Here is a 19,829-nt window from a genome sequence, read left to right as displayed (position 1 = left end):
CTAGAATGTCAGACTGGAGTGGGGGGGCTTAAACATCCTCTCACCACCACCCCCCCTTTTTTTTAAAGACAGGGTCTCGCTCTGTCACCCACACTGGAGTGCAGTGGCACAATCACGGCTCACTGCAGCCTTGACCTCCCAGGCTCAAGTGATCCTCCCACCTCAGCCTCCTAAGTAGCTGGAATCACAGGTGTGTGTCACCATGCCCGGCTAATTGCTTCATTTTTTATAGAGACAGGATCTCCCTATGTTGCCCAAGCTGGTCTTGAACTCCTGGGCTCAAGTGATCCTCCTGCCTCTGCCTCCCAGGGTGCTTGGGATTATAGGTGTGAGCCACTGTGTCCGGCACTCTCTCCCAATTTTACAGGTAGAAAAACCAGCCCAGAGAGGGACCTCGCCTTGCCAAGGTCTCCCTGAGAGTACTAACCATTCCAGGCAGCTCAGACACCTGCAGGATGGGCAGAAGGTACCAACCTGGTACTGAACCTCTGGAAGAAAGTGATGAGATGCCCCCCTACACATTCAGCACCGTCATTAGCTCTGCAGACTGCTGTGGGCAAGGTGAACTCCCACGGATCCCACGGCCCTGGTGGCTCTTTACAGTGTCCTGTGACTGGGACATTCCCAACAGCCAAGCATCCGTCCAAAGCTCCTCGGTCTCAGGAACCCACCATGAAAGTGAGAGGCGCAGCCCCGGCTCCCAGGAGGGAGTCTTCAGCCCAGGATCTTCCAGCCTGGCTGCTGCCCCCAACTCGGGAACCTGCCTCTCTCTCCCCGATCCCAGGCAGGCCTTACCTGGATCCCTGCCAATCCCCCAGGATGGGGAGCAGCACCTCCAACCCTAGCTGAGCCCAGGACCCTGACCACCCCCTCAATGCCCCCAGGCTCTCTCCCACTGGCTTAGAGATGCTGGTGGTGAGAAAAGGAGGCAGGCAGGTAAGGAGAGGTCGTGATGCCGCGGGGCCTGCAAGGCGCAGGCTGGTCAGTACAGGCCGGAGCACTCTGAAGCATGGGGGCTGGGAAAGGGGGTCCTGGGGGTGGAAACCCGCCTCCTTGGACATTTCCTGAAGGGTTTGGGGTGTCTTCTGAGCCACTGGTCCCCGAAGCTGTCCCATGACCAGCACACTTTGGGTTCCGTGAGCAGTGCGATCAGTCTTACAGTCTCCATTTTGTCCAACATGAACTCCTGGGAGGGAAAATAAATCTCTCACCTGACAGTGTTTTGGCCTCTGGACGCTGCTTTCTAGGTACCAAAGCATCATCAAAGGCTGACCTACTTCTCCTTTAACTCTCACAAGCGCCCTGCAAAGGATGTGGTATCAATGCCACTGGGCAAATGAGCAAACAGAGGCTCAGAGAGGTTAGGTGACTTGTCTGATGTGGCACAGCCAGGAGTGACAGAGCTGGATGAGTAGGAGTCCAGATCCTGGTGTGACTTCCTGAAAGTGGTTGCCTGCCTCTTCTCACTGCCTCTTCCAAGAAGCCCACCCTGACTGTCCCCAGCCTCCCTCTCTGAAGGGCATTCGTTTCTTAAGGACCAGATGGGCCTCCATCTCCTGTTGCCTAGCAGAATGCTGAGCATATTCAGGTGTCTCAATTCATGTTGGCTGAGTGACTGACAGATGTCAATCCAGAGGCCCAATCTGATTGTTGCTTGGGACCCTGTGACATCACCACATAATTTCTTCCCTTTTCTTGGGAAGAAGATGAAATTAATACACTGTGACTATTTAGACAAACATGTCCTTACTCAGAAATCTCATTTCTTTGCAATATGAATAAGTTCCAAGCTGTATATAACTAGGGATGCCAATTACACAGACTTCAACTGAATGGTGCCCACTGAGTTGTGCCATGCAGCAGCCTCAGTACTGCCTGTGAGGCTCCTGGAGAAGTCCTTCTGAACTGAGCCACAGGCTTGCTCACTGCTGACTGTTGCACTGGACACTAGGGAAGAGACCTGCCCCTCAGTGTTCCTGGGGAGCTAAGTATCCCGTGTTTGGATATCTGCACGGAACCTGCCTCAAATGAGGTAAGCAAGTTCTGACTTAGGATGAAGTCAGTGCTAAAGGTAGAAGACAGGAGAGTATGGAAAGGATGGGTCTTTGATGATGCCGCTGAGCCTAGGATCACACCATGCCTGAAACCCACCCAGGCACCAAACTTCCACTCATGACACAAGATGTGCCCTGGTAGAGGAGCCAAATGACCTCAGAAAAGAACAAAGTTGGAAGACTCACACTTCTCAATTTTAATATTTATTACAAAGCCACAGTAATCAAGACAGTATGGTACTGGCATAAAAACAGGCGTAGCGATGAATGGAATAGAATCAAGAATCCAGAAATAAACTTTCATATTACGGTCAATTGATTTTTGACAAGGGTCCTGAGAAAACTCAAAGGGGAAAAATAGAACTTTTTAAACAAATGGTATCAGGACAACTGAACATCCTCATGCGAAATAATGAAATTGGACCCCTACCTTACATTATATTAAAAAATCAACTGAAAATGAATCACAGACCTAAACAGTAGAGCAAAAACTATAAACTTCTCACAAGAAACAGGAGTAAATCTTCATGACCCTGGATTAGGTAATGGCTTTTTAGATATGACTCCTAAAGGACAAATGCATACACATACCCAAAGTAAAACTGTTGGATTCTCGGCCGGATGTGGTGGCTCACATCTGTAATCTTAGCACTTTGGGAGGCCGAGGCAGGTGGATCACTTGAGGTCAGGAGTTGAAGACCAGCCTGGCCAACTTGGTGAAACCCTGTCTCTACCAAAAAATACAAAAATTAGCCAGGTGTGGTGGCGCATGCCTGTAGTCCCAGCTACTGGGGAGGCTGAGTCAGGAGAATCGCTTGAACCCAGGAGGCGGAGGTTGCAGTGAGCCAAGATGGCGCCACTGCACTCCAACCTGGGTGATAGATTGAGACCCTGTCTCAAACAAACAAGCAAAAATACAAACAAATTGGATTCCATAAAAATTCAAAACTTCTGTGCTTCATCAAGATAGTAAAAAGATAACATGCAAGATAGAAAATATTTGCAATCATATATTTGATAAGGGACCTGTATCCAGAACGCAAAAAGAATTCTTACAACTCAACTAAAAAAAGACAAATAGGCCAGGAACAGTGGCTCATGCCTATAATCTCAGCACTTTGGGAGGCCAAGGTGGGTGGATCACTTGAGGTCAGGAGTTCGAGACCAGCCTGGCCAACATGGTGAAACCCCGTCTCTAATAGAAATACAAAACTTAGCTGGGTAAGGTGGTGCATGCCTTGTAGTCCCAGCTACTTGGGAGGCTGAGGCAAGACAATTGCTTGAACCCAGGAGGCAGAGGTTGCAGTGAGCCGAGCGAGAAGCGCCATTGCACTCCAGCCTGGGCAAGAGAGTGAGACTCTGTCTCAAAAAAAAAAAAAAATACAAATAATCAAATTTTTTAATGGGCAAAGAATTTGAATAGACATTTCTCCAAAGGAGAGATACACATGGCCAATAAGCACATGAAAAGATACTCAACATCATTAGTCATCAGAGAAGTGCAAATCAAAACCACAATGAGATGCCACTTCACACCCATTAGGAGGGCTAAATTAGAAAAAGTTGACAATAGCAAATGTTGGCAAGGATGTGGAGAAACTGGAACCCTCGTACATTGATCATGGGGATGGTAAATGGTGCAGCCACTTTGGAAAAGAGTTTGGCAGTTCTTCGAATGTTAAACATAGAGTTAACAGATGACCCAGCAATTGCACTCCTAGGTACGTACCAAAGAGAAGTGAAAACATATCTCTGCATAAAAATTTGTACACAAATGTTCTTAGCAGTAATATTCATAATACCTAAGGAATGTAACAATCCAGATGTCCGTCAACTGATGAATGGATAAACAAAAGTTCTATCCATATAAATACACCCATACCATGGAATATTCAGCTCTAAAAATAAAGCATTGATTCGTGCTGGGACATGGATGAACCTTGAAAACATTATGCTAAATGAAAGCAGCCAGACGCAAAATGTATCTTTTTGGGGGTGATGAAATGTTCTGGAATTAGAAAGGGGTAATGGCTGTGCAATTTTGACTATACTGAAAACACGGACGTGCATAATTGTAAGGGCTAAATGTTATGGTATGTGAATTATATCTCAATAAAGTTATTATTTTAAAAAGACATGCTGTGTTGTCAATCAAAGCCAATCTGATCACGTTTTCTGTTACTGCAGTAACAGCATCCTGACTGATGGGGGCGATGAGGAAAGAAGCCCAGTGAACTGACAGTGTGAAGTTTAAGGTGAGGACCCTGTGCAAGAGGCTCCCTCAGTCACTGAAATGCCCGCTGCCAGCGTGCTCATATGTGTAAGAGTGTGATCATACCTGTTTGCATCTTCATGAGTGCAAGTTGATGTTTGTGTGCTTGTTTGCAGGTGTGTCTGTGTATGTCTCATGTGTGGGTGTGCAGAAAGCACACATGGATGTTGATGGGTGTATGCTTTGTGTGTGCGTGTGCCTGTGTGTGATGTGTCAGTGTGGAGCTACATATGAAGACCAGGTGGGAAGTTCCTCTATGCACCCTCTACACTGACCCTTCACCTAGTGGGTGCTCAAGTTTGTAGACTAATAGAGACCTTAGGACCTTACTGTACCAGGCACCAATGTAGCTATGGAAAAAAGAGCTGATGGGGGCTAAACACAAATGCAGCCTGGGCTAAGGAGCAGGACTAGCTCAAGTTGGAGTCTTGCCTGGGGCAGTCAGGAGCCCCGCAGCCATCTGTCTATCCTTACCTTAATCAGATCGAGCTTGGAGAAGAGATCCATGCTCTTGGGCACGCCGTGGGCAGAGGGGCAGCACTGCCGGGCCATGTTGGTGATGGTCATTTGCATGTAGCCAAACAGCTGATCCTGCAGGAAAGAGAAGGAGGAGGTGGTGGCTCAGGCTCTCTCCCAGCATCCCCTGCCCCTGCCCTGGCTCACTCCAGCCAGCGAAGTGTCCTGGACAGACCTGGGACACTGGGAGTGTCCTTCTCATCATGGTCTATATTCCTCTCCTGTGGGGCTCGGTTGAGTTCCTCCCTACTTCAGAGCCTGAGCATCCTCCTCTGCAAAGAGGGAGGTTGGGCTAACTCCTTTCAGAAGGGCTTCCTGGCTGGAGGCATTGGGGTCCACACCTCGTCAGAAGCAGAGGACTGGGAAGGGGCATGGGGTGGGGCCCTGGACTTCAGACCTCCAGGATCCTGGTCTGCTGCAGCAGCTTAGAGAGAAAGACCTCAAAGGGGCTCTGTAGACTGTGACCCACCCAGCTCCCTCCCTAAGCCCCTTGCCTTGGCTGGAGGTCAGCAGCCAATAGCCCCCAAGCCTCGTCTTCCAAACTCAGATCCCTCGAGGCCCAGTCAGTCTGGACCTGAGCAGGTCTCACACTCACTCCATGACCTCATCCTGTGCAGGGAAGGTGTGCCCAGCGCAGCCCTGTGCCCAAGCCACGGTCCTAACTGTCCTCCCGCAGTCCCAGAGGCCAGAAGAACATAGACTGTTGCCTCTGTTTATGGCGAGGAACCGGGGTCCACGGGTGACCAGACCACACTCCCAAGGCCAGTAAGGGGCAGTGCAAGAGCTGAATTCTGGAATCCCTGGAATTCATGGCCATGGACTTTGGCCATGACTTGTTCTTCCTGAGCCTCATTTTTCTCATTTGTAAAATGAGTGTGGGTAAAATTCACCAATATTTAAGAACACCTACTCCAGGTCAGACTCTCTGATCAGAGAGACACCAGGATTACTGAAGACAGTACATAACAACCACTCACTTAAACACCATTATCTTATTATTAACCACAAACATTATACAAGGACTAAGAGCTCGGCACAACACCAAGCCCTGGGACTGGGCCGGTGGATCCCGGCTCTGGTTCTTGGCAGAACTCTGTCCTGAAATATCTGTGGCCTCAGTTTTCCCATCTGTGAAGTAACACTGGACCCCTCAAAGAGAGGCCCTTTGAAAGCAAACTGTCGCCAAGGAGAAGAAAGTGGTGTGGGTCTGTCTGTGTGTGTGTCTGTCTCTATGTATGTCTCCGCATGTGTCTTTGTGTGTGTATGTGTCTGTGTGTCTGTGTGTGTGTTTGCATGTCTGTGTGTGTGTCTGGCTGTGTCTGTGCATTTGTGTGTATGTGTCTGGCTGGGTCTGTCTATATGTCTGGTTGTGTCTGTGTGTCTATGTGTCTGGCTGTGACTATGTCTGTGGGTGTGTGTGTCTGGCTGTGTGTGTGCCTGTGTGTCTATGTGTCTGGCTCTGTGTGTGTGTGTCTGCGTGCATATGTGTCTGTGTGTTTTGGGATTGATGATGGAGACATCAGCTTCCCCTTCCCCACCCCTAACCTCACCCCCAGGCTGAAAGACTGGACTCACATTATAGCTGCTGCTGGTGTGTGTGTCAAAGTCAATGTCCTTCTGGTAAGTGATGCTGTGCTTCAGCTGCCACCACTGCTTCTGCTTGCGGTAGCACTTCTTCTGCAGCTGACACAGCCGGATCTTGAGGCTCTGGGGCAGAGGGAATGGGCTATCTTGGTACAACAAACCCTCCAGGGCATGTGCCCTGGTCTGAGTCCCCAGGGTGGTCTGTGCAATGACAGGATAGGAGGAAGGAATACTTGTGGGTGGCTGGGGCCATTCAAGGCACCAGAGATGCAGAAAAGGGCGTGTCCAGGCTGATGGAGTTTACCTGAGCCCCAGTTCCTGACAATTTTATAAAGGGGAGTTCCCCTACACAAGTTCTCTTGCCTGCCACCAGGTAAGATGTGCCTTTGCTCCTCCTTCACCTTCCACCATGATCATCAGGTCACCTGAGCCATGTAGAACTGAGAGTCCATTAAACCTCTTTTTCTTTATAATTTTGTTTTTTTTTTTTGAGACAGTCTCACTCTTTTTGCCCAGGCTGGAGTGCAGCGGAACAATCTTGGCTCACTGCGACCTCCGCCTCCTGGGTTCAAGTGATTCTCCTGCTTCAACCTCCTAATTAGCTGGGATTATAGGTGCACACCACCATGCCTGGCTAATTTTTGTATTTTTAGTAGAGATGGGGTTTCACCATGTTGGCCAGGCTGGTCTTGAACTCCTGACCTCAAATGATCTGCCCGCTTCGGCCTCCCAAAGTGCTGAGATTACAGGCGTGAGCCACCATGCCTGGCCCCCTTTTTCTTTATAAATTACCCAGTCTCAGGTGTTTCTTTATTAGCAGCATGAGAAGGAACTAATACATGCCCCCAGCCAGGCCCTGTGGGTTAGGAATTTGAAAGATACAGAACAGTCCAGGTGTGGTGGCACATGCCTGTAATCCCAGCTACTCAGAAGGCAGAGGCAGGAAAATCGCTTGAGCCTGGGAGGCGGAGGCTGCAGTAAGCCGAGATCACTCCACTGTACTCCAGCCTGGGCGACAGAGTGAAACCCTGTCTCCCAAAAAAATGAAAGAAAGAAGGAAAGAAAGAAAGAGAGAGAGGGAGCGAGAGAGAGAGGGAAAGAAAGAAAGAGAGAGAGGGAGCGAGAGAGAGAGGGAAAGAAAGAGAGAGAGAAAGACGCAGGACATACCCCCGTGGCCCCGCTTCTCTGAGGCTTACCTTCCTCCCCTCGAAAATGGGAAGAATAGCATGGCTGGACTTGCCTTTCCCTAGTCCCAGCCCTTGGAATAGTAGCACCTACCTGGAGGTGCTGGCGTGAGATTTAAGTGAGATAAAGCATGTAAAGTGCTTCACGCAGTGCCCAGCCCGTCCATGAATTCCATTCTCCAAAGAAATGGTACAAAGTGGTGCAGGCTTGCAGCGCTGCCACTAGGGGGCAGATGCTCTCTCCAAAACTACGCAGCAACTCTTTGCAGTGAACCAACCGGCTGGTCATCCTTCCTCTGGGATCCCGAAGTCCCCGGTCCCAGTGGCAGCATGAATCTTCATGATGCCACGCCTTTGTCAGGGCAGGCTCTTCCACCTGGAGTGCCCATCCCTCCCAGCGGAAGTCCTATTTATTATAACTACAAAGGAAGGGAAGGGAAATGATGTCTCTGGCACTTACTTTGAGGCAGTTTGTGTTTGGTGCCTCGCAAGGACCCTAGCAACTAGGGTGTGTTGCCCCCGCTTGACAGGTGCAGAAACTGAGGCTCAGAGAGGATACAAACTAGTCACACAGCTAGTCGGTGGCTGAGCTGGGAGCTTAGCTCCAGTCCCTCTGCATCCAGGACACATGGCTTTTCTACCACGCAGAACAACGTTAGGCACGAGCTGAGCCTCAGGCAGCAGAGGGGAGAGGAAGGGGATATGGAAGGCGGCTCAGGAGCGACAGCCCCACCGAGGGCCCCCCAGCATTACGCCGCTGCTCCCTCTAGGCCTTCCCCAGGGCTATGCAGGAAAGGGGGCCCCACGCCCCCAGCTCCCTGGGCCACGGGGAATGGAACAGACTTCAAGCAGCTGTTACCAACATGAGAGCCCTGTGTTCCTCCTCTAGAGACTCCAGGCTCCGGTGGACAGCTTGGATCATCTGGGAGAAGGCCTCGAGGCGCTTCTGCGTGTCCTGGCTAGCTGTGAAGAGCTTCCCGTAGTGCTTCTTCACCATGGCCTCCACCAGCACCTCCTCCGGCTCCTCCCATCCCGTGCAGCCTACGGAGACAGCGCCATGGCGGGATGGGTGGGTGCCCCTGCAGTGGGCCATGCCAACAGGGTGGCCAGGAATTCCAGCTGGGGCCACAAAATTGAGAGGTGCCAGAGAGTCCATGACAGTAGGATGACCCCAGAGAGTAGGATGGTCCCGGAGTTCTCCGGGCTTGCCATCCACACCCGCCCCCCGCCCTCCCGCCCCCTCCACTTCAAGGGAATCCTCAACCTTGGAAAGTTCAGCCAGAGACTGAGACAGGGATTCTGGATCAAGACCATCGAGCGAGGCAGGAGACTGCCCTCAAGGAGACGTTGCTGCTTGGAGCAGCCTGAGAGGGGGATAGGAATTGTTCCTGTCCTGAGCGAGCAAGTGCCAAGTCCTGGTGGTTATGCATTTTGGGTGGGTTGAACAGGGCAGAATTGCTGAATTAGGAAGGTCCCAAACCACAAGCAGCACTGGGTGCTGGGTCTGCCGCAAGCCCCATGCTTGACCTGCAGCCCTGACTCCTCCTTGGCTCAGTGCTCAGTATATATCCCCAGCCTCCTAGCCACATCTCCCAGCAGCCTGGAGCTCACCACCCCCAAACCCACCTCGCAGCCCTATGGCTTCTGCCTACATTTGTGTCCCTCCCTCTGCCTGAGGGTCATTCTCCTTTGCTGCACCCATTTGAGCCCCATGAGAGGTCACCTCCTCCATGAAGCCTTCCCTGACCTCCAAGGCAGAGTTTTTGGAGTTTCTATAGCTCCTCTCATTCTAGCACTTAGTACAGTGGCTATGAAGTCAGACGGACCAGAGTCGGAGCCCAGTGCTACCACTTCCTGACTGGGTGACTCTGGGCAAGTCCGTTACCCTCTCTGAGCCTGAGTGACACAGTAGTGCAAAGCTCATAGGAGGGGTAAAAAAGATTTGCTAAAGAGCTTAGCACAGGGCACATATTTAATAAATGGTAATAATTATTATTGATGGTGTTGAAATAATGATAACAATAAATATGTGTGACCCCCCTTCCCTTTTCTAATGAGTTTCCAGTACTCATAAAACAACACACAAAACCTCATCTCAGATGTCCTTATACTCTTAGTTAATAATAGCGAAACAAAAACACAAAACCAAAGACAAACAAAATAATAATAATAATGGCCAACGTTTACCAGGTACTAGCTAAATGTGGGGCCCTGTGCTGTGCTTATAAAGGATGACTTCATCTAGTCCACAAAATTATTGCTGTTCCCATTGTACAGATAAGAAAATCAAGGCCTTGAGAACTTGCCAGAGGCCACACTGTTAGCGACAGTGGAGCTGGAGTTGAGACCAAGCAGTCAGACTCGGCTGCCTGAGCCCTTCCCCACCACTGTGGGGTTGGCCTTTGTGGATTCCCATTCTGTAGATGAGCAGCTCATGGCTCCATGAGGCCACACACCGTGTCGCAGTCCTGCAGCCAGTAGGCGGCTGTGGAGAGAAAGGGCTTTCCGAGGAAGCTGTGTACATACCCTCGGGGATTTTCTCAAGGACCTTAATCAGATAGTCTTCAAAAAGCTTGTGCTTCTGGACTTCTCTCTTGAGCTTCTTCTGCCTGTAGAGCCAGATGCAGGAACATGGCCTGGAGGCTCCCAGGTCAAGCAGGACCCCCTGTGAATGAACCTGGACCACCCTCTGTGATCTCCTGCTTGGACGTGCACTGGGCCGGCCACGTACCACTTTATCAGTTGGCCATAGACTTAGGAGTCTCTGCACCTTCATTTCACTGCTGAGCAAACTGAGCCACAAGCAGATCAAATAAATGCCCATAGCAGCATCTCCCAGGCAGCAAAGAAGGCATCTGGGGGAGAATGAAGGCTAAGCCTTTCTGGCCAGAGTCTACAGTGCCTCCCCTGGAGGCTGTGCAGGTGGCTGCCATCTCAGGAGACAGGCCGGCCCCTATTAGCTGGTGACGTGGGGCCAGCTGCTTCACCTCTCTGTGCCCGGGTTGCCCATCTACAGCAGGGATGATATGAGCTGCTGGCCAGGGTCATGCGTGGGGCTCCCAGTGCCTTGGGAGCACTCCATCAGAGGTGGGGGCCCCACCAGCCCCCAGAGGGGAGACGGCCACGTGCTATTGCCTAACCATACTTGACTCTTTGGGGAATCCCTAAGCAAGTCACCAACAGGTCACCTGCTCTGGGCCCAGCCAAGGTCAGCAGTCAAGGGCAGAGACCAGAGTGGGGCTTGGCCTGGCCAGCTGGCCAAGCTCCCAAGCCACTCTGACTGTCCAACAGGGGCTGTGCTGGGGGTTTCTGAGTGGCCCAGGGCAAGCCACTCTGCTTCTCTGGGCCCTCCCTCTCTCATCCGTATGGTTCTGAAAAGTGCGGGACAACATCATCCTTCCCACAGATACCACGTGGGGCCCTGTGAGCCGTGACAGTGCTAAACCGTATTGGGATCAGGAAGGCCTCTGAATCTGTTGGGTCAGCCCTTTTCTTCATAAAACTTTGCATAGACACATCCTTTTGCATCGAATTCAGGCTTTTGTGGGTAGCCTGAAATGTCTTATCTCCCCAACCTCCCATCCCCATGGGGTGAGGACCCAGGGTCACCACTAAGAGTCAAGGCGGCAACCTCGTAGACTGGCCTTAGAGGGGCCGAGTGGACAGGTGCAGACGGATGGTCACCCACAGTCCTCCTTCCTGATGTAGAGGCTCAGCCTGCAGAGGGCCCGGGACTGGCCCAAGATCTCAGGCCAAAGGGCAATAGCCACACCTCTTCTCTCTCCCGTCACAGCTGTTGCTCAGCCCCACCCCGCCCATTTGCTTCCAAGCCACACTGCCCTCCTCATCCACCCCCTGTCCTGGCCTCCTCGGGGACATGTTTGCTAAGTCCAGCCAGTTAGCCCACGGGGGAAGCACTGGGGCTGGGGCTGGGGCAGGGGTGGGACAACACATACTTAGCCTGGAGCTGGTAGAGTTCCTGCCACAGCCCTTGAAGGTCCCCTTCCTTGTCACCAGGATTGCTTGGGTCAGCTCTCTGGCCTGTGTCCATGGCTGCCATCACCTCACCACCGCAAGCTATGCAGGAGGACAGGAGCCCCGTGAGCCAGGCAGGATGAAGACAGACCAAAAAGGGACAGTCACAGCCGCAGCTTCCTCTTCAGATCCTTGGAAGCCAGGGTTAGCATCCCCACCTCACAGAAAAGGAGACGGAGGTTCAGAAAGGGGCTGTGACCAGCTTAAGGTCATCTGGCAGGACTGGATGAGGACCCAGGCCTCATTAAATCCCAAGTCCAAGGTCTTCGGGCTGCATCCCCAGCTCTGGAGAGGTTGAGGGTGCCATTCTGCAGGGGCCTTGTTTCCCTTGCAGCCCTATAAGTGGTACAGCCCCATCACCCCCAAGTCTTCAGTTCCTGGCCACCAAGATGCCTGGGAACTTTCAACAAGTGCTGGCTTCAAATAAATGATGGAAGAAGTCATAGGGTCAGAGCCGGAGTTGGTTCAGAAAACAGCCTGCTTAGGGAGGAGGCAGCTTCATCATCATCTCTGCCCACCCGCCCCCCATCCATGCATTTATTCACTTAACCAACATTACATGCTCTGAGCTCATACAGGTCTTACAGAACTACAGTGGAGACTGAGCAGAGATGCTTTGAAGAAGCTCATGGTCAAGCTGGGAAAATGGTCTAGTTACAAGTAGCTTCAACACAGTCTTGCAAACCGTTCCTGAGCCACTCGCCCAAGGCCAGTATGCAAGCATGACCCTCATTGGTCAACTGCTGAACCAGCCCAGTGCGTTGGGGAGAGAAGGTGAGGGGCTACAAGGTCAGTCTTCCTAGCCCCAAGCATCAAACATAGGTAGACAGGCACTGGAGGAGGAAGGGGCCTAGCTGACTCACCTACAGCTCCAGGAGCACAAAGCCACAGCCAGGCTGTGACATCACAATGCTGGCTTCTGTCCTTATGATGTGTCCATTGCAGGATCCACCTGTGGGTGGAGGGCCAGATTCTCCATGGTCCTAAAACCTCCCACCCCCAACTCCCAGTCCCATTCCCAAGAAGATGGGGAGAAAGGGCACTGGCAACCCTGTGTGAGACTTGGGCTATTTTTGTCCTTTCTGTCAAGGCTGGTCTGCTTTATGTGCTGCCCAATTCCCATTGACCTGTCCCGGGACTCTCCCTTGACCCCTTCCCACCTGATTTTGGTGGCTGCAGCTCAGGCATTTCTCCATCAGCCCTCCCAAGGCTCAGCCCCACCCATGGCTCAGGACCAGGCCTGGTTCCGTGCAGGGGGTGGGAGCAAGTTGAAGGACCCATGTCTGGGAACTGCCCCTGCCTACAGCTTGGCGGTGAACCTCCTGTTGGAGCCACTGGACCCGTCCCACCGGGGAAGGTGGGGTGGGGAGGGCTGGGCCTCTTGCCCACCCTGACACCCCACCCCCACCACACGCACCACCCTGCTGGCTGGCCTGGCCTTCCCCCTCAAAGGCTTCCATTGGCTCAGAGCTGGGCAACCTCAGATGGCTCCTGGGAAGCCACACCTCAGTGTGGGCTCCACTGGGAGGAACGTTATGGGTGGGGAAGGTCCCCAGAGAGGGTGAAGGAGGCAGGAGCCAGGGCAGGGCCTGAGCCAGAGCGGGGGCCAGGAATGAGGGAGGGGCTGGGGTCTATTCGGGGGCAGAGCAAGGGCTGGGGGTTCAGGTCTGTGGCTGGAGTTGGGGCACGGCTGAAGCAAGATCTGGATCAAAGGCTCAGGCTGGGGCCAGGGTCAGGGCTGGGCTGGGGGGCAGGGGCAGGGGTTTGGACTCATCCCCCTCACGACCCCTTACCAGCAGGCAGTGAGATCAGCCCCAGCCAGCCCAGGGTCCTAGAGCCCCTCGCTTATGTGCTGAGCACCGACTGAGAATGAAGGTGAAGGGTCCTGGCTCTGGCCTTGGGTTCAGACTCAGGAGGGAGGTGGATGCAGGTGTGGGGGACGTGGATGCACAGGGAGAGGAGCTCAGGGGCTGGGGTTGCCCAGAGAAGGAGTCAGCCCAGTTCGAGGAGGGGTGGGGGAGTCCCCCAGAGTCGGCAGTGTCCGAGGTGTTTCACGAGGATAAGAATGAGAGGAGAAGGTGGGAAGGGCATTCTGGCAGAAGGAATGGCAGGGACAAAGGTTCGGAGGCACGGAACAGCTTGCACATCCTGTGCAAACCGTAGGCAGAGCCTTCAAAGCAGAAGGGGGCGATCAGGGTGGGAGTGGTTTGGACCGTGGCTGGTAAAGCTGTTGGCAGGAGTCAAAGGGTATCAGCCAGCAGCAGAGACTGTCCGGGCTACTCTGGGCAAGGAGGGATGCATGGGAGGCTGTAGGGAGGTGCAGAATCAGAAGAAAAGCTGAAAATCCAGAGAGGACAGGGGCTCAGGGCAGCCCTGGAGATCCATGCGGCAGGAACTCAGGGAGGCGCCCCCAGAATGAATCCTTCCCAACCCCTTTTTATCATCCTCTCCATTCTCAAGAATCAAGAGAGGGTGCCCAGTTGGCTGAGCCTAGGCCATGTGCCCACCCCTTGGCTTGACTGACAGTCATATCCTAAGAGCCCGCAGTGGGGCCCGGAAGTTTCCCAGTGCAAACCCTGGCGCTGTTCCCAGGGAGTCAGGACAGCTGAGCAAGAGAACCCACAGGTGCTCCTCCATGGAGGCTCAGGGACAACAGGCTGAGGAGGCTCAGGGACAACTGGGCTGCATCCCCAGCTCTGGATAGGTTCAGGGTACCATTCTGTAGGGGCCTTGTTTCCCTTGCAGCCCTATAACTGGTACAACCCCATCACCCCCAAGTCTTCAGTTCCTGGCCACCGTGATGCCTGGGAACTTTCAATAAGTGCTGGCTTCCAACAAGTTCTGGAAGGAGTCATAGGGTCAGAGCCGAAGCTGGTTCAGAAAGCAGCCTGCTTAGGGAGGAGGCAGCTTCATCATCATCTCTGCCAACTCAGAAATGGTCAGAGCATTTCTGAGCATGCTGTCTGGCTCAGAGTGGCGGTGAGGCTGGCAGCGTGGCAGCGGGAGTGACTCATGTCTGTGTGGCTCAGGTCTAAGCACTTCCATGCAGGGGTTCATTCATCTTCATGACACACCGACGTCAAAGCTGTTATTTCACAGAGGGCAAAACTGAGGCCCAGAGAGGCTAAGTAACTTGCCCAAAATAGTTCTGATATTAATCCAGAAAGTCCAGATCCAGAACCATCTGGGAGGTTGAGTTGTTAGGACCTTGAAAGTGATGGATAGGGGGTCCCACAGCGGGAGGCTGTTCTTGGGGAAGACTCCATTAGCACCTCTGGGTATGGGAACTTCACTGGGGACAGTCAGACCACTGACCCTCCTCTGGCCGGAAACAGATGCTGGAGAAGGCTCGCCAGACCCTCGTCCTTTCCCACGCTCAAAAATTCCAGGACTTTTCTTCCTAGAAGTTCAAGGCTGTAAACCACTTGACCCCATAGGTGGGGGTAGGCAGGTAGGTTTGGAGTGGGGATGGTGGCACTATTTGTTTTCCAGTGACAATTTCATTTTTGGCCTGAAGTGTCCCATAGGCGCTGAGAGAACACACAGACAAGGCTGGGAGAGGCTGCAGCTCCTTGGGAGCCGTTTATCCCACCCAGGCCCCTAAAGAGTGACTGTCACAAGCACCAGGGATTGAGTCCTATCACGGATTTGCCACTGCCTGACTCTTTACCGGGAGTCTCTCGTTTCATTCTCAGAACGGTCCTCTAGGGTGGTGGTAGCACTGCTCCATTTTGCAGATGAGAAAACTGAGCCTATGAGGCGAAGTAACTTGCCCAAGGGTACACAGTTAATACAAGGTAACAGGGCTGGCTACACAGTTTGTGGGGCTCAGTACAAAATGAAAACGCTGGGCTCCTTGCACAAAAATTATTAAGAATTTCAAGATGCAATAGCAGAAGATAAAGCCAAATGTGGACTCTTGCAAGTACAGATCCTGCATAACTGCATACGACCCACACTGGGATTTGGACCCAGGTCCAGGGATTCCAGATGTAGTTATTCTCCATCCTGCTCCTTAAAACCCACAGGCCTGCCTCAGACCCCTCTTCACCACCCTGGCTCTTCCTCTTCTTCCTCCCCCTTCCCCAGCCTCACTCAACCAGCAGACCCCACCCTTCCCTAATTAGGGGAAAACTCAAGCACTTACATGGAGGGTGAAAGGAACTTAAGAAGAAAAGAAATGATCAAGGCAGAGAGACAGGAGCTGCCAAGGTTCCACAGCGGTGAGGGGCGCAGGTCTCTCACCTCCCAGACTAGCCTCTACCCCCTGGGCCTTGGGCAAGAGAAATCCAAGGCAAGTCTGTCTGTTACAGGCAGCTGGGAATCTTGGGAGCTGGGAACCTGCTACAAGGACAGAGCTGCAATTAAATGGCAATAGGACCCCTTTTCAAAAACCTTAACAAGGACTCCTGGGGCTGGAATCTGCCCCCAGGCTTGGGTCACCAGGCACAGCAGAAGGAAGGGCCTGATCAGGCCTTCTGCAGAATTCACCCCATCTGCTCTACAGCCCCAAATGCCCCTAAACAGGGCCAAGGCCGGCCCTTCCTCAGCCATTGACGCTCAGGATGCAGAGTGGGGCTGCGGGTTGAGGCAGGGCTACCAGCTGTGTGGCCTCAGGAAAAGCACTGACCTCTCTGAGTTTCAGTTTCCTGAAAGGCAAAGTGTGGGTAATAGCACCCAGGGATTAAACGAGATAATCCACGTACAACACTTAGCATCTTCTCGTTTTTGTAGAATTAACCCATGTGTGCATAGGAGAAAGTCTAGAAAGATATGAATGAACATTTTATGTCTTAGGGGCAGGGAAAAGGGGAAACTTTTAAACTGGTACAGCTCTTTAAGAGAGTATCTGTTCTGACCCTTTAGGAAAGCAAGCAGCCCAGAGCTGATCCGTCGTAGGTATTCGATGGGCATTAGTTTTGTTTCCTGCCCACCTCTTCTCTCCCCCTCCAGAGGATCACAATGGGCTGATCCCCTAATACAAGAGCACAGGAGCTTCAGCAGAGTTTGCTGGGGTTGGCTGGCAAAGGTCGCTCTGGTGGGAAGAGGTGAGAGGGTGCAAGGGAGACAAACTTGGCCTGTCGATTCGGCCAGAATTTTACTAAGACCTGGCACGACGTAGCTCCTCCCCCATTGAGACAGAATCTCAGCAGTCTACCTCTGTCCCCTCCTTCCATTTCTAGCACAAGAGGCAAACCCAGGGCATCCTGGGCCCAGGAAGCTGTGCTGGGGCCCCACCTCCTCTGAGGCCCTCAGCCTGGCCCAGCACCCACTTCCCTGTGCCCCTACCCTCATCCTTGCTCTGCACCAGGAAAAGCTCCAGGTCCCAGAGCTGGGGAATCACCCAAGCAGGTCCTAGGACACTGTGAGTCTGTCTCCAGCTCAGTTCTCCCAAAACAGGGCCTTCCCGTGGTGGAGGATGGAGTCTCTGGTCATGGTCCGAGGGGCCACAGTGGAGTTCTGGGCCTTCCGGTGTCTATGATACTGACATCCTGCCACCCCTCACCTCCCTGGAATAGCTCAGAGGAGATGCCCTCCCAAGAGGCGGTGTGGGAAGGGGCTGCTCTGACCAGAGGGAGCCAGGGCTGAGGGGCAGCCAGGGCATCATCAGCTGTTTTCTTCTGTCCCAGAACCATCACCTTCCTAGGAAGAATCACTGAGGTGTGGGGCACAGAATGAATTTAGGGACCCTGCAGGCCTGGGTTCAAGTCATGCCCCTCCATGCCACCTTGTCACCTCCTGCTATGAACCTCTTGGTGGGGGTTGGCCCGGCAAGGCTGTGAGCTCTGCCTCCAAAGTCTCTGGAATCTCTTCACTTCCCTTCGCTGGCCCATGCTGGTCCCACCTGGAGCAAGCACTGGCCTTCCCTGCTGTTCCCTCTGCTCCTGTCCCCTGCGGGCCACTCTCCACCTGGCAGCCAGAGAGAGCTCGTCTTAAAGCGAAAACCAGATCTCCCCATTTCCCTGCCAAAACCAGTGATGTTCAGGTCAACAGTGAATGGGAGAAAAGCCAAGATGTATGGCATTCATCAGTTTCTGTGGTGTCAATCCGCCCGCCATGGCTGATTTCAAGCTACTAACAATTTAACAACCTGTTTGCAAAATGCCTGAAGACTTAACACTAGCTCTTAGGAGCTGGTCTGAGCTGGCTACAGCACACCACCACTTTAAAACATGACAGATGAAGTTCACATTCTGGCTGATGAGGCTCCAAATGCCCTGGCTCCCCCTTGCCTATTCCTCTCACAGTGGTTTTCTGTTCTCTTTCCCGGCCGCAGGGCCTTTGCACCTGTGGTTCCCTCGGCCTGGAGCACAAGTCTCCAAGCTCTTCATAGTACTCTTTCCCTCTGGTCTTCCAGATCCCAGTTCAGAACCCACCTCCTCCAAGTGGCCTTCCCTGACCATCTCAGGTACCCCAACCCCAGCTTACCCTTGATGACCTCACCCCTGTGTGGCTCTATTTTAGCACTCCTTCCTGTGGATTTTCTCCCTCCCCACTGGAATGTGATCTGCATGAGGTCAAGGACTGGGACCGAATTGTCCCTGCTGGAGTCTCCGTGTCTAGAAGAATAGTACTGGACCCACAGCAGGCGCTCAATAGATGTATGCATACAGACAGAGCTTTGGAGATGCACAGCTTTGGGTTTCAGTCACGACTCTCGCACCAACCACCTGTGCAGCCATCATGAATTGCTCAATCTCTTTGAGCCTCTGTGTCCTCGTCTGTAAGTGAGGGACAACAACAGTGCCTATGTGATGGAGCTGTGAGGGCCTAATGATGACATAGGTAAGGCACTCAGCACAGTGTCTGTCATACTAGGACCTCAGTAAATGAGAATGGACTCTTCACTTCATATATTCAGTGATGGGCAGCTCATCCCCTCCCACGGTAGCCTCTTCATCCACCTCTGGGTCACTGTGACCACTAGAACATCTGCCCTTTCTTGTATTGAATCCAAATAAGTTTCTTCCGGTGTCCCCTGCCTCAGTCCTAGTTTAACAACTTCCCACACGGAAAGTCTCTTGCTATTAAAACCACTTTCTTAATGTTGGCATGAAGGTTGATAGAGTCGTGCTTCAGCATGAAAAGAACACTAATGGCAGGTCAGGCACCCCTTGGCAGCTCTCATCAGTCATGAGCTGCCTGGCCTTGGGCAAGTCCCTCACCCTCACCTAGCCTCAGTTTCTTCCTCCATGAAATGAGATTAGCAATATTACCTACCTCCTGGGGTTGCTGCGGAGATGAAATTAGCTGATATACATAAAGCACTCAGCATCTAGCACAAAGAAAGTGCTCAAAAGACGTCACTATTGTCACTATTATCATGCCTGGTGCAGGTCCACTCCCAGGTCTAGCATCTGTGGCCTTTTTCTGCCCCAAAGGCCAGGCCTCTCCTGAATGCTCTCCAGCCAAGCTGGAGAAAGGGCCAGTTCTGGCTCACCCACCCCAATGTGCACCCCAATCTATCAGAGCTGCCCCCTCACAGTCCACTAGAGGGTGATTCAGAGCATCCCAAAATCTCCCATGGGACTACCTGACCCTGGGCAGTCATTCCATCTACTGGGCTTGGAAGGAGATGTCCCCAGCTCCTGGAAAATAGGCTGGCCTGGAGCAGGAACTGAGAGTGGCTCAGTCCACTCCAGGCTGGGGTGGCTTCTGCCAGATCCCTGGGTGGCCTGGACCAGCCCTCTTTCTTATCATTTTTTATGGATTCCTGACGTTCTTAATGGTGGTAGGAGAACACGGCTAACGAGGTCAAGTAGGAGGTGAAGTGAAGAAGGAGGAAGACCAGGAGAGTGGTACTCCGAAAGCCGAGAAGGAAACAGACTTGAGATTGTCTAGAAAAGAAACAGATCTAAGAAGCCCCCAGGATTCCCCTTAGTCCCTGGGGCTGTGAATGTGGTGAGCAGTCACATCTATGATCATGTCACCTTTCATGACAATGGGGATTTTGCAGATGTTGTTTACCAATCAATTGACCTTGAACTAGGAAGATTACCCACGGGTCTAACTGATTACACAAGCCCTTTAAAAGCAGAGCGTTTTCTCTGTGGCTGGTAGAAGAGGAAGTCAGAGATTGAATGGGTGAGAGGGATTCAATGGGAACAGAGAACAGAGGTTCTCATTGCTGAGATGGCAGGGGTCATAGGGCAAAGACCAGAGAAGCCACTAGGAGCTAAGAAC

The 19,829-nt window shown here is 52.5% G+C and overlaps 1 protein-coding gene across 1 annotated transcript; it reads right to left on the bottom strand.

Moving 5' to 3' along the window:
• Nucleotides 1–937: 937 nt before the first annotated feature.
• On the bottom strand, nt 938–12,934 carry CCDC197 (coiled-coil domain containing 197). The gene is made up of 8 exons (XM_019009274.4): nt 12,806–12,934; nt 12,231–12,597; nt 11,567–11,803; nt 10,137–10,219; nt 8,470–8,651; nt 6,418–6,549; nt 4,801–4,917; nt 938–1,186 (listed from the first exon to the last, which is right to left on the bottom strand). The coding sequence occupies exons 3-8, from the start codon at nt 11,668–11,670 to the stop codon at nt 983–985; spliced, it is 822 nt and encodes a 273-aa protein (XP_018864819.3). The 5' UTR covers nt 11,671–11,803; nt 12,231–12,597; nt 12,806–12,934; the 3' UTR covers nt 938–982.
• Nucleotides 12,935–19,829: the final 6,895 nt, after the last annotated feature.

Source organism: Gorilla gorilla, chromosome 15 (assembly GCF_029281585.2).
Source record: "Gorilla gorilla gorilla isolate KB3781 chromosome 15, NHGRI_mGorGor1-v2.1_pri, whole genome shotgun sequence".
Lineage (NCBI taxonomy): Eukaryota > Metazoa > Chordata > Mammalia > Primates > Hominidae > Gorilla > Gorilla gorilla.
This window is presented reverse-complemented; position numbering and strand designations above follow the sequence as displayed.

Bases quoted from the DNA above. Each gene is read 5' to 3' on its own strand.
- CCDC197 (XM_019009274.4), bottom strand. From the start codon at position 11,670: ATGGCAGCCATGGACACAGGCCAGAGAGCTGACCCAAGCAATCCTGGT. The intron at 8,652-10,136 runs GTATGTACACAG...CTGTCTCCGTAG, and splicing joins CCTTGAGAAAATCCCCGAGG to GCTGCACGGGATGGGAGGAG. The intron at 4,918-6,417 runs GTGAGTCCAGTC...TCTTTCCTGCAG, and splicing joins ACACCAGCAGCAGCTATAAT to GATCAGCTGTTTGGCTACAT.